Raw genomic sequence first — 12,987 nt, forward strand, 5'->3', positions numbered from 1 at the left:
CCCCAGCATCTGCCTGGTGGCCGTGGCCCTGTGAGTCCCCGGATCATTCCCGGATTTCCCGGGAATTCCAATCCCAACCCCAGCATCTGCCTGGTGGCCGTGGCCCTGTGAGTCCCCGGGATCATTCCCGGATTTCCCGGGAATTCCAACCCCTGGAACCCCAACCCCATCACCTGCCTGGTGACTGTGTGAGTCCCCCCAGGGATAATTCCCAGGGATTATTCCCAGATATTCCTGATCCCAGATTTCCCATTCCCCAGGGAAGAGGAACTGCTGTTGGGGGGAATTCCCTGATCCCAAAGGATTCCCTGATCCCGGATTTCCCCCGATCCCGGATTCCCCTCGATCCCGGATTCCCCCCGATCCTGGATTCCCCCTGATCCCGGATTCCCCCCGATCCCAGATTCCCCCTCATCCCGGATTCCCCCTGATCCCGGATTCCCCCCTGATCCCGGATTCCCCCCAATCCCAGATTCCCCCCGATCCCAGATTCCCCCTGATCCCGGATTCCCCCCAATCCCAGATTCCCCCCGATCCCAGATTCCCCCTGATCCCGGATTCCCCCCAATCCCAGATTCCCCCCGATCCCAGATTCCCCCTGATCCCGGATTCCCCCCGATCCCGGATTCCCCCCTATCCCGGATTCCCTCTGATCCCGGATTCCCCCCGATCCCGGATTCCCCTGATCCCGGATTCCCCCTGATCCCGGATTCCCCCTGATCCCGGATTCCCCCCTATCCCGGATTTCCCCTCATCCCGGATTCCCCCGATCCCGGATTCCCCTCATCCCGGATTTCCCCCGATCCCGGATTTTCCGATCCCGGATTTTCCGCTCCCAGGGATGAGCAGGTGCTCCTGGTGAACCCGGGCCTCGGGGACCGGCTGCTGGTGGCGGCCACGGATCAGCTCCTGGATTCCTGGGAAGCTCCGGAGGAGGAGCGGATCCAGCCGGTGCGGTGGATCCCGGCCGGCCCCGAGGAGCGCGGGAAGGGGATCCGGCTGCTGGTGCAGCACGACAAGGTGGGATCGGATTCCCGGGATTGGCTGGGATCGGATTCCCGGGATTGGGTGGGATCGGCATTCCCGGGATCCGGGTGGGATCAGCATTCCCGGGATTGGGTGGGATCGGTGTTCCCGGGATTGGGTGGGATCGGCATTCCCGGGATCCGGTGGGATCGGCATTCCCGGGATCCGGTGGGATCGGCATTCCTGGGATTGGGTGGGATCGGCATTCCCGGGATCCGGATGGGATTGGCATTCCCGGGATTGGCTGGGATCGGCATTCCCGGGATCCAGCTGGGATCGGCATTCCCGGGATTGGGTGGGATCGGATTCCCGGGATTGGCTGGGATCGGCATTCCCGGGATTGGCTGGGATCGGCATTCCCGGGATTGGGTGGGATCGGCATTCCCGGGATTGGGTGGGATCGGATTCCCGGGATCCGGATGGGATCGGCATTCCCGGGATTGGGTGGGATCGGATTTCCGGGATTGGCTGGGATCGGATTCCCGGGATTGGCTGGGATCGGCATTCCCGGGATTGGCTGGGATCGGCATTCCCGGGATTGGGTGGGATCGGTGTTCCCGGGATTGGGTGGGATCGGCATTCCCGGGATTGGGTGGGATCGGATTCCCGGGATCCGGATGGGATCGGCATTCCCGGGATTGGGTGGGATCGGCATTCCCGGGATTGGCTGGGATCGGCATTCCCGGGATTGGGTGGGATCGGCATTCCCGGGATTGGCTGGGATCGGTGTTCCCGGGATTGGGTGGGATCGGCATTCCCGGGATTGGCTGGGATCGGCATTCCCGGGATCCGGATGGGATCGGCATTCCCGGGATTGGGTGGGATCGGCGTTCCCGGGATCCAGATGGGATCGGCATTCCCGAGATCCGGATGGGATCGGCATTCCCGGGATTGGGTGGGATCGGCGTTCCCGGGATTGGGTGGGATCGGATTTCCGGGATTGGCTGGGATCGGATTCCCGGGATTGGCTGGGATCGGCATTCCCGGGATTGGCTGGGATCGGCATTCCTGGGATTGGGTGGGATCGGCGTTCCCGGGATTGGGTGGGATCGGCATTCCCGGGATCCAGATGGGATCAGCGTTCCCGGGATCCAGATGGGATCGGCATTCCCGGGATTGGGTGGGATCAGCGTTCCCGGGATTGGGTGGGATCGGCATTCCCGGGATCCGGGTGGGATCAGCGTGCCCAGGATTGGGTGGGATCGGCATTCCCAGGATCCCGGTGGGATCGGCATTCCCGAGATTTGGGCTTTTGTGGATCAATCCCAGGTCCAGGATCCAGGGAAGGGCTTCGTTCCCACATCTGCAATTCCAGGAGGATCCTTGTTCCCAGCTCCACATCCCGAGGGATCCCTTCCCATTCCCGGGAATCCCGGGAAGTGCCGGAGCCTTTCCCAGCAGGGGGATCCTCCCCAGCCCCGTTTTCCGGGAACATTTCCCAGAGCCGCAGGAATTCCAACTGGGATTGGCTTCTCCCGGGAATCCTCAGCCCCTGCCCTGCTTCCCGAGGCCCCAGATCCTGGAATTCCAGCCCTTTCCAGAGGAATATTCCCAAAAATCCCAACCTGGGGCTATTCCCTTTTTCCCCATCCCTTTTTCCCATGGAGCAGATCCCAAACTCTCCCCGGATCCCCTCGATCCCGCTTTTCTCTGGGATGAGCCCCAAAGCTCCGTCAGCCGCTCCCGGGAATTCCCCCAATCCCAATCCCAATCCCATTCCCATCTCTGGACCCACCAGCCAGACCCTCACCCTCAGCCCTTCCCTGATCCCGCTGTTCCCACCTCGAGGAGCTCCAGGATGATCCAGAGGGTCGGGATCTCACCTGGATCCCATTCCTGTTCTCGTTCCCAGTCTCATTCCCATTCCCACCCCGAGGAGCTCTGGGACATTCCAGAGGGTCGGGATCTCGGGATCTCACCCGGATCCCAATCCCGATCCCATTCCCAATCCCAATCGCAATCCCAATCCCATTCCCAATCCCAATCCCATTCCCAATCCCGTTCCAGCCGGTGCTGCAGGTGACGTGGCACAGCCAGGGCGATTACTGGGCCTCGGTGGTGATCCATAGGGTCGGGATTTCGGGATCTCACCTGGATCCTGATCCTGTTTCCATTCTGATCTGGTGATGGAGGTTACATGGCCCGATCCCATTCCCAATCCCGATCCCAATCCCATTCCCAATCCCGTTCCCAGCCGGTGCTGCAGGTGACGTGGCACGGCCAGGGCCATTCCCGGGCCTCGGTGTTGATCCATAGGGTCGGGATTTTGGGATCTCACCCGGATCCCATTCCCAATCCCATTCCCAATCCCATTCCCATTCCCAATCCCGATCCCGTTCTAGCCGGTGACGCAGGTGACGTGGCACGGCCAGGGCGATTCCCGGGCCTCGGTGTTGATCCATAGGGTCGGGATTTCGGGATCTCACCCGGATCCCATTCCCATTCCCATTCCTGATCCTGTTCCAGCCGGTGACGCAGGTGACGTGGCACGGCCAGGGCGATTACTGGGCCTCGGTGGTGATCCATAGGGTTGGGATCTCGGGATCTCACCCGGATCCCAATCCCGATCCCAATCCCATTCCCAATCCCGATCCCAATCCCATTCCCAATCCCGATCCCAATCCCATTCCCAATCCCGTTCCAGCCGGTGACGCAGGTGACGTGGCACGGCAAGGGTGATTACTGGGCCTCGGTGTTGATCCATAGGGTCGGGATTTCGGGATCTCACCCGGATCCCATTCCCAATCCCATTCCCATTCCCATTCCCATTCCCAATCCCGTTCCAGCCGGTGACGCAGGTGACGTGGCACGGCAAGGGCGACTACTGGGCCTCGGTGGTGCGGAACCCCGGCGGGCGGCAGGTGCTGATCCACCAGAGCAGCCGGCGCTGGAGCCAGAATCCCTTCCGGAAGAGCCCGGGAATGATCCAGTGCGTGCGCTTCCACCCGCTCCGGCCCTACTTCCTGGTGGCGTCGCAGCGCTCCGTGCGCGTCTACAACCTCCTGCGCCAGGAGCTCACCAGGAAGCTGCAGAGCAACTGCCAGTGGATCTCCAGCATGGCCGTGCACCCCGGAGGTGCGGGAGCGCCCCGGGAGCCGCGCGGGATCCCGCGGAGCGGCCGCGCCTCTTCCATTCCCGGATTGTCTCCTCATTCCCGGATTGTCTCCCCATTCCCGGATTGTCTCCCCATTCCCGGATTGTCTCCCATTTCCATCTTGTCTTCCCATTCCCGGATTGTCTCCCCATTCCCGGATTGTCTTCCCATTCCTGGATTGTCTCCCCATTCCCAGATTGTCTCCCCATTCCCGGATTGTCTCCATATTCCGGCTTTTCTCCCCATTCCCGGCTTGTCTTCCCATTCCCATCTTTTCTCCCCATTCCCATCTTGTCTCCCCATTCCCATCTTGTCTCCCCATTCCCGGCTTTTCTCCCCATTCCCGGCTTTTCTCCCCATTCCCATCTTGTCTCCCCATTCCCAGATTGTCTCCCCATTCCCATCTTGTCTCCCCATTCCCATCTTGTCTCCCCATTCCCGGCTTTTCTCCCCATTCCCATCTTGTCTCCCATTCCCGACTTTTCTCCCCATTCCCGGCTTTTCTCCCCATTCCCATCTTGTCTCCCATTCCCGACTTTTCTCCCCATTCCCGGCTTGTCTCCCATTCCCATCTTGTCTCCCCATTCCCGGATTGTCTCCCCATTCCCATCTTGTCTCCCATTCCCGGCTTTTCTCCCCATTCCCGGCTTTTCTCCCCATTCCCAGCTTTTCTCCCCATTCCCGACTTTTCTCCCCATTCCCGGCTTTTCTCCCCATTCCCGGCTTTTCTCCCCATTCCCGGCTTGTCTCCCCATCCCGGCTTTTCTCCCCATTCCCGGCTTTTCTCCCCATTCCCGGCTTTTCTCCCCATTCCCATCTTGTCTCCCATTCCCATCTTGTCTCCCCATTCCCATCTTTTCTCCCCATTCCCGGCTTTTCTCCCCATTCCCATCTTTTCTCCCCATTCCCATCTTTTCTCCCCATTCCCGGCTTTTCTCCCCATTCCCGGCTTTTCTCCCCATTCCCATCTTGTCTCCCCATTCCCATCTTGTCTCCCATTCCCATCTTGTCTCCCATTCCCATCTTGTCTCCCATTCCCATCTTTTCTCCCCATTCCCGGCTTTTCTCCCCATCCCGGCTTTTCTCCCCAGGGGACAACGTCATCTGCGGGAGCTACGACAGCAAGCTGGCCTGGTTTGACCTGGACCTGTCCACGCGGCCCTACCGCCTGCTGCGGTGAGTTCCGCCGCTCCCGCGGCCGACCGGGATCCACCAGGATCCGCCGGGATCCACCGGGATCCACCGGGGTCATTCCCGGTGTCCCGGCTCTCCCGGGATCCATTGGGATCCACCGGGGTCATCCCGGCGGCGTTCCCGGTGTCCCGGCTCTCCCGGGATCCACCAGGATCCGCCGGGATCCTCTCGTGTCGTTCCCGGTGTCCCGGCTCTCCCAGGATCCATTGGGATCCGCCGGGATCCTCTCGGGTCGTTCCCGGTGTCCCGGCTCTCCCGGGATCCGCAAATCCCGGCTTGTCCCGGGTTTTTGTGGGGATGGGAGCCCGGTGGCCCCTCGTTAGCCCGGGTGGTTATCCTGGGTTTTCCCGGGTTGCTGTCCTGGGCTTTCCCAGGTTGTTATCCCAAATTATCCCAGGTCATTATCCCAAATTATCCCAGGTTGTCATCTGACATTATCCCAGGTTGTTATCCCAAATTTTCCCAAGTTCTTATCCCAGTTTTTCTTGGGCTGTTACCCCAGATTTTCCCAGGTTGTTCTCCCCTTTAATCCCAGGTTGTTATCCCACATTTTCCCTCGTTACCTCCCATAATCCCGTGTCATTATCCCAGTTTTTCCTGGGTGGTTATCCCAGTCTTTCCTGGGTCATTACCCATGTTTTTCCCTGTGGTCATCCTGGTTTTATTCCCGGTGGTTATCCCCATTTTCCTGGGCTGTTTTCCCATTATCCTGGGTGCTTATCCCTGTTTTCCTGGTGGTTATCCCGTTTTTCCCAGTGGTTATCCCTGTTCTTCCCAGTGGTTTTCCCAGTTTTTCCAGTGCTGATTCCCATTTTCCCAGTGTTTATCCCATTTTCCCAGGCTCTGATTCCCGTTTTTCCTGGTGTTTCCCTGGTGTTTTCCCGGCTCTGACTCCAGTTTTTCCTGGTGTTTTCCCGGTGTTTCCCCGTTTTTTTCCCGGTGTTTCCATGGGCTATGATTCCCATTTTCCCAGCTCTGACTCCGCTGTTCCCCCGCTGTTTCCCCATTTTTCCCCGTTTTTCCCCCGCTGTTTCCCCGTTTTTCCCCCATTTTCTCCCCGTTTTCCCCCCGTTTTCTCCCCGTTTTTCCCCCGCTGTTTCCCCGTTTTTCCCCATTCTTTTCCCCGTTTTTCCCCCATTGTTTCCCCGTTTTTCCCCGTTTTTCCCCCGCTGTTTCCCCATTTTCCCCCGTTGTTTCCCCGCTGTTTCCCCGTTTTTCCCCGTTCTTTTCCCCATTTTTCCCCGTTTTTCCCGCTGTTTCCCCGCTGTTTCCCCGTTGTTTCCCCGTTTTCTCCCCGCTGTTTCCCTGTTTTTCCCCCGTTTATTCCCCCGCTGTTTCCCCGTTTTTCCCCCGTTTTTCCCCCGTTTATTCCCCCGCTGTTTCCCCGCTGTTTCCCCGTTGTTTCCCCGTTTTCTCCCCGCTGTTTCCCCGTTTATTCCCCCGCTGTTTCCCCGTTTATTCCCCCGCTGTTTCCCCGTTTTCTCCCCGCTGTTTCCCCGTTTATTCCCCCGCTGTTTCCCCGTTTATTCCCCCGCTGTTTCCCCGCTGTTTCCCCGTTTTCTCCCCGCTGTTTCCCCGTTTTTCCCCCGTTTATTCCCCCATTGTTTCCCCGTTTTCTCCCCGCTGTTTCCCCGTTTATTCCCCCGCTGTTTCCCCGTTTCTCCCCGCTGTTTCCCCGTTTTCTCCCCGCTGTTTCCCCGCTGTTTCCCCGTTCTTTTCCCCGTTTTTCCCCCGTTTATTCCCCCGCTGTTTCCCTGTTTTCTCCCCGTTTATTCCCCCGTTGTTTCCCCGTTTTTCCCCCGTTGTTTCCCCGTTTTCTCCCCGCTGTTCTCCCGCTGTTTCCCCGTTTTCCCCCGTTGTTTCCCCGTTTTCTCCCCGCTGTTCTCCCGCTGTTTCCCCGTTTTCCCCCGTTGTTTCCCCGTTTTCTCCCCGCTGTTTCCCCGTTTTCCCCCGTTCTTTTCCCCGTTTTCCCGCTGTTCTCCCGGCGTTCCGGGGCTGAGCGGCGGTGTCCCGCAGGCACCACGGCCGCGCCGTGCGCGCGGTGGCGTTCCACCGGCGCTTCCCGCTCTTCGCCTCCGGCTCCGACGACGGCTCCGTCATCGTCTGCCACGGGATGGTCTACAGGTACGGAGCCGCCGGAATTCCCGCCGGGATCGCGCGTCCCTGCGCGGGAACCCCAGCCTTTCCTCGGGCATCTCTTCACGGGATCTGTGGATTCCTCTCCGGGATTCGGGGGACTCGCGGGGTTTACGGGAGTTAAAGGATTCACGGGATCTGTGGGATTTTCGGGATTTCTGGGAGTTATCGATGGGACGTACGGGGCTCATGGGATTCACGGGATTTATGGAATGAGCTCTGGGATTTATGGGATTAACAGGATTTATGGGATTCACGGGATTTACGGAATGAGCTGTGGGATTTATGGGGTTAACAGGATTTATGGGATTTATAATGAGATTTATGGGATTCACGGGATTTATGGAATGAGCTGTGGGATTTATGGGATTAACAGGATTTATGGGATTAATGGGATTTGTGGAATGAGCTGTGGGATTTATGGGGTTAACAGGATTTATGGGATTTATAATGAGATTTATGGGATTCACGGGATTTGTGGGATTTTCGGGATTTCTGGGATTTATTGATGCGACGTACGGGGTTTATGGGATTCACGGGATTTATGGAATGAGCTGTGGGATTTATGGGATTAACAGGATTTACGGGATTCATAATGAGATTTATGGGATTCACGGGATTTGTGGGATTTTCCGGATCAGATCCCTCTTTTTGGGCTCCTTGGGGTGGCAGCAGCGCTTTTGGGGAATCCCGGAATTATCTGGGATCGGATTCTTCCCACTGGGATCGGGGGGTGGGAGCAGCGTTTTTGGGGGCCCCATGGCAGGCAGAACTCCAGGAATTCCCATTCCCGTGTCAGAATTCCCATTCCCGTGTCAGAATTCCCATTCCCACTGTCAGAATTCCCATTCCCAGTGTCAGAATTCCCATTCCTGGGTCAGAATTCCCATTCCCAGTGTCAGAATTCCCATTCCCATGTCAGAATTCCCATTCCCAGTGTCAGAATTCCCATTCCCGGGTCAGAATCCCCATTCCCAATGTCAGAATTCCCATTCCCGTGTCAGAATTCCCATTCCCAGTGTCAGAATTCCCATTCCCAATGTCAGAATTCCCATTCCCACTGTCAGAATTCCCATTCCCAGTGTCAGAATTCCCATTCCCACTGTCAGAATTCCCATTCCCAGTGTCAGAATTCCCATTCCCACTGTCAGAATTCCCATTCCCAATGTCAGAATTCCCATTCCCACTGTCAGAATTCCCATTCCCAATGTCAGAATTCCCATTCCCACTGTCAGAATTCCCATTCCCAGTGTCAGAATTCCCATTCCCGTGTCAGAATTCCCATTCCCAATGTCAGAATTCCCATTCCCACTGTCAGAATTCCCATTCCCAATGTCAGAATTCCCATTCCCACTGTCAGAATTCCCATTCCCAGTGTCAGAATTCCCATTCCCGTGTCAGAATTCCCATTCCCGTGTCAGAATTCCCATTCCCGTGTCAGAATTCCCATTCCCACTGTCAGAATTCCCATTCCCAGTGTCAGAATTCCCATTCCCGTGTCAGAATTCCCATTCCCAATGTCAGAATTCCCATTCCCAGTGTCAGAATTCCCATTCCCAGTGTCAGAATCCCCATTCCCGTGTCAGAATTCCCATTCCCACTGTCAGAATTCCCATTCCCAGTGTCAGAATTCCCATTCCCACTGTCAGAATTCCCATTCCTGTGTCAGAATTCCCATTCCCAGTGTCAGAATTCCCATTCCCAATGTCAGAATTCCCATTCCCGTGTCAGAATTCCCATTCCCAGTGTCAGAATTCCCATTCCCACTGTCAGAATTCCCATTCCCACTGTCAGAATTCCCATTCCCAGTGTCAGAATTCCCATTCCCATGTCAGAATTCCCATTCCCACTGTCAGAATTCCCATTCCCAGTGTCAGAATTCCCGTTCTTGGAGTGGAGCTCCCTCTCCCAGTGTGAGGTTCCCGTTGTTCTGGGTGGGAATTCCAGTTCTGGGTGGGAATTCCCGCTCCCAGGGTCAGAATTCCTGCTCCCAGTGTGGCATTCCAATTGTTCCAGGTGGGAATTCCCGTTCTGGGTGGGAATTCCCGCTGTGGGTACGGCGTTCCTGTTGTTCTGGGTGGGAATTCCTGTTATTCTGGGTGGGAATAATTCCCGTCATTCTGGGTGGGAGTTCCAGTTCCAGGCGGGAATTCCCATTATTCCGGGCGGGAGTTCCCGTTGCTCCAGGCGGGAATTCCCGTTTTTCTGGGTGGGAGCTCCTGTAGTTCTGGGCGGGAGTTCCCGTGGTTCTGGGTGGGAATTCCGGGCGGGATTTCCCGTCGTTCCGGGTGGGAATGCCGCGGTTCCGGGTGGGAATTCCGGGCGGGAATGCCGTGTTTCCGGGTGGGCATTCCGGGCGGGAATGCCGCGGTTGCGGGTGGGAATTCCGGGTGGGAATGCCGCGGTTCCGGGTGGGAATGCCGCGGTTCCGGGTGGGAATGCCGTGGTTGCGGGTGGGAATTCCGGGCGGGAATGCCGCGGTTCCGGGCGGGAATGCCGCGGTTCCGGGTGGGAATGCCGCGGTTCCGGGTGGGAATTCCGGGCGGGAATGCCGTGTTTCCGGGTGGGCATTCCGGGCGGGAATGCCGCGGTTGCGGGTGGGAATTCCGGGTGGGAATGCCGCGGTTCCGGGCGGGAATGCCGCGGTTCTGGGTGGGAATTCCGGGTGGGAACGCCGTGTGTCCGGGTGGGAATTCCGGGCGGGAATGCCGCGGTTCCGGGCGGGAATGCCGCGGTTGCGGGTGGGAATGCCGTGTGTGTGTCCCGCAGTGACCTGCTGCAGAACGCGCTGCTGGTGCCGCTGAAGGTGCTCCGGGGCCACGCGGCGCGGCTGCAGCTCGGCGTCCTCGACGTCGCCTTCCACCCCCAGCAGCCCTGGCTCTTCTCCGCCGGCGCCGACGGCACGCTGCGCCTCTACGCCTGAGCCGGCCCCACGGATCCCGCGGATCCCACGGGATCCGCAGCGATCCGCAGGGATCCGCCGCCCGCGCCCGGCACCGCGCTCAGTAGAGGCTCCTTTTGGATGGAATTCCCGGCTCTTCCTGTCCTCAGTTTCCCCGTGTTTTGGTATTTCCATCCCACATCCCTCCATGTCCCCAGTCCCATCCCCACATTCCCAACCCCTGACATTCCCATGGGAATCTGCCAGGATCCAGAGGGATCTGCAGGGATCCAGAGGGATCCACCACCTGCAGAATTCACTGCGCTCAATAAAGGCTTTTTTTGGATGGAATTCCCGGCTCTTGGTGTCCTCAGTTTCCCCGTGTTTTGGTATTCCCATCCCACATCCCTCCATGTCCCCAGTCCCATCCCCACATTCCCTACCCCTGACATTCCCATGGGAATCTGCCGGGATCCAGCGGGATCCTGCAGAATTCACCGCGCTCAATAAAGGCTTTTTTTGGATGGAATTCCCGGCTCTTCCTGTCCTCAGTTTCCCCGTGTTTTGGTATTCCCATCCCACATCCCTCCATGTCCCCAGTCCCATCCCCACATTCCCAACCCCTGACATTCCCATGGGAATCTGCTGGGATCCAACGGGATCCAGTGGAATTCACTGCGCTCAATAAAGGCTTTTTTTGGATGGAATTCCCGGCTCTTCGTGTCCTGAATTCCCCAATATTCCCATCCCCACATTCCCTACCCCTGACATTCCCATGGGAATCTGCCGGGATCCAACGGGATCCGGAGGGATCCGGAGGGATCCGCCGCCTGCAGAATTCACCGCGCTCAATAAAGGCTTTTTTTGGATGGAATTCCCGGCTCTTCCTGTCCTCAGTTTCCCCATGTTTTGGTATTCCCATCCCACATCCCTCCATGTCCCCAGTCCCATCCCCACATTCCCTACCCCTGACATTCCCATGGGAACCTGCCGGGATCCAGCGGGATCCGGAGGGATCCAGAGGGATCCATCGCCTGCAGAATTCACCGCGCTCAATAAAGGCTTTTTTTGGATGGAATTCCCGGCTCTTCCTGTCCCGAATTCCCCAATATTCCCATTCCCACATTTCCTACCCCTGACATTCCCATGGGAATCTGCCGGGATCCAGCAGGATCCAGTGGAATTCACCGCGCTCAATAAAGGCTTTTTTTGGATGGAATTCCCGGCTCTTCCTGTCCTCAGTTTCCCCGTGTTTTGATATTCCCATCCCACATCCCTCCATGTCCCCAGTCCCATTCCCACATTCCCAACCCCTGACATTCCCATGGGAATCTGCCGGGATCCAGCAGGATCCAGTGGAATTCACCGTGCTCAATAAAGGCTTTTTTTGGATGGAATTCCCGGCTCTTCCTGTCCCGAATTCCCCAATATTCCCATTCCCACATTTCCTACCCCTGACATTCCCTGTGGGAATCTGCTGGGATCCAGCGGGATCTGGAGGGATCTGCCGCCTGCAGAATTCACCGCACTCAATAAAGGCTTTTTTTGGATGGAATTCCCAGCTCTTCGTGTCCCAAATTCCCCAAATTCACACCTGGAACCCCAAATCCAAACCTGGAATCCCAAATTCACACCTGGAACCCCAAATCCAAACCTGAGACCCCAAATCCACACCTGGGAACCCAAATCCAAACCTGGAATCCCAAATTTACACCTGGGAACCCAAATCCAAACCTGGAATCCCAAATTTACACCTGGGAACCCAAATCCACACCTGGGAACCCCAAATTCACACCTGGGAACCCAAATCCGCACGTGAAAAGCCCAGATCCATCCATGGGAATTGGGTCTGGAATGGGATCAGGAATGGGATCTGGGATGAGATTTGGGATAGGACCTGGAACAGGATCAGGAATGGGATCTGGGATGAGATTTGGGATAGGACCTGGAACAGGATCCCAGTGGAAAAGCTGGAAGTGACCAGAACAGAGGGTGAGATTCCCTGGATTTGATTGATCCCAGGAAAAGGAGCAGGACCTGGAATAGGACCTGGAAAAGGATCTGGGATGAGATTTGGGATCGGATCTGGAACCGGATCAGGGATGGGATCTGGGATGGGATCTGGACCAGGATCTGGAATGGGATCTGGGATGAGATTTGGGATAGGATCTGGAATCGGATCTGGAATTGGGTCTGGGATGGAATCTGGACCAGGATCTGGACCAGGATCTGGACCAGGATCGAATGGGATCTGGGATGAGATTTGGGATAGGATCTGGAACCGGATCTGGACTGGGATCTGGACCGGGATCTGGACCGGGATCTGGACCGGGATCTGGAATAGGACCTGGAAAAGGATCTGGGATGAGATTTGGGATCGGATCTGGAACCGGATCTGGAACCGGATCTGGAATTGGGTCTGGGATGAGATTTGGGATCGGATCTGGAACCAGATCTGGAACCGGGTCTGGACCGGGATCCCAAAGGAAAACCCGAAGGTGGGACAGAAACGGGGCAGGAGCAGCCAGGAAATTCCAAAGTTTTTCCCCCCGGATGAGAGGCCGGGAAGAACGCTGGATCCTCCCCACGGAGACACCGGTGGGATCCCCCCTCCCAAATCCCAAATCCCGAGGAATCCCAGAATTCCGGAGCGGGA

At 57.4% G+C, this 12,987-nt stretch overlaps 1 protein-coding gene across 1 annotated transcript in view; it reads left to right on the forward strand.

Annotated features, from left to right (window-relative positions):
- BOP1 (BOP1 ribosomal biogenesis factor) overlaps window positions 1-11,547 on the forward strand; it is an 88,136-nt gene extending 76,589 nt beyond the window's left edge. The window contains exons 12-16 of the mRNA XM_077781671.2: window positions 840-1,020; window positions 3,813-4,101; window positions 5,212-5,296; window positions 7,331-7,438; window positions 10,220-11,547. Coding sequence (XP_077637797.1) covers window positions 840-1,020; window positions 3,813-4,101; window positions 5,212-5,296; window positions 7,331-7,438; window positions 10,220-10,373 — 817 coding nt within the window. The 3' untranslated portion in view covers window positions 10,374-11,547. The remainder of the gene's footprint in view (window positions 1-839; window positions 1,021-3,812; window positions 4,102-5,211; window positions 5,297-7,330; window positions 7,439-10,219) is intronic.
- The last annotated feature ends 1,440 nt before the right edge of the window (window positions 11,548-12,987 follow it).

The sequence above is a fragment of the Lonchura striata genome, chromosome 2 (assembly GCF_050655825.1).
Source record: "Lonchura striata isolate lonStrDom1 chromosome 2, ASM5065582v1, whole genome shotgun sequence".
Taxonomy (NCBI): Eukaryota; Metazoa; Chordata; class Aves; order Passeriformes; family Estrildidae; genus Lonchura; species Lonchura striata.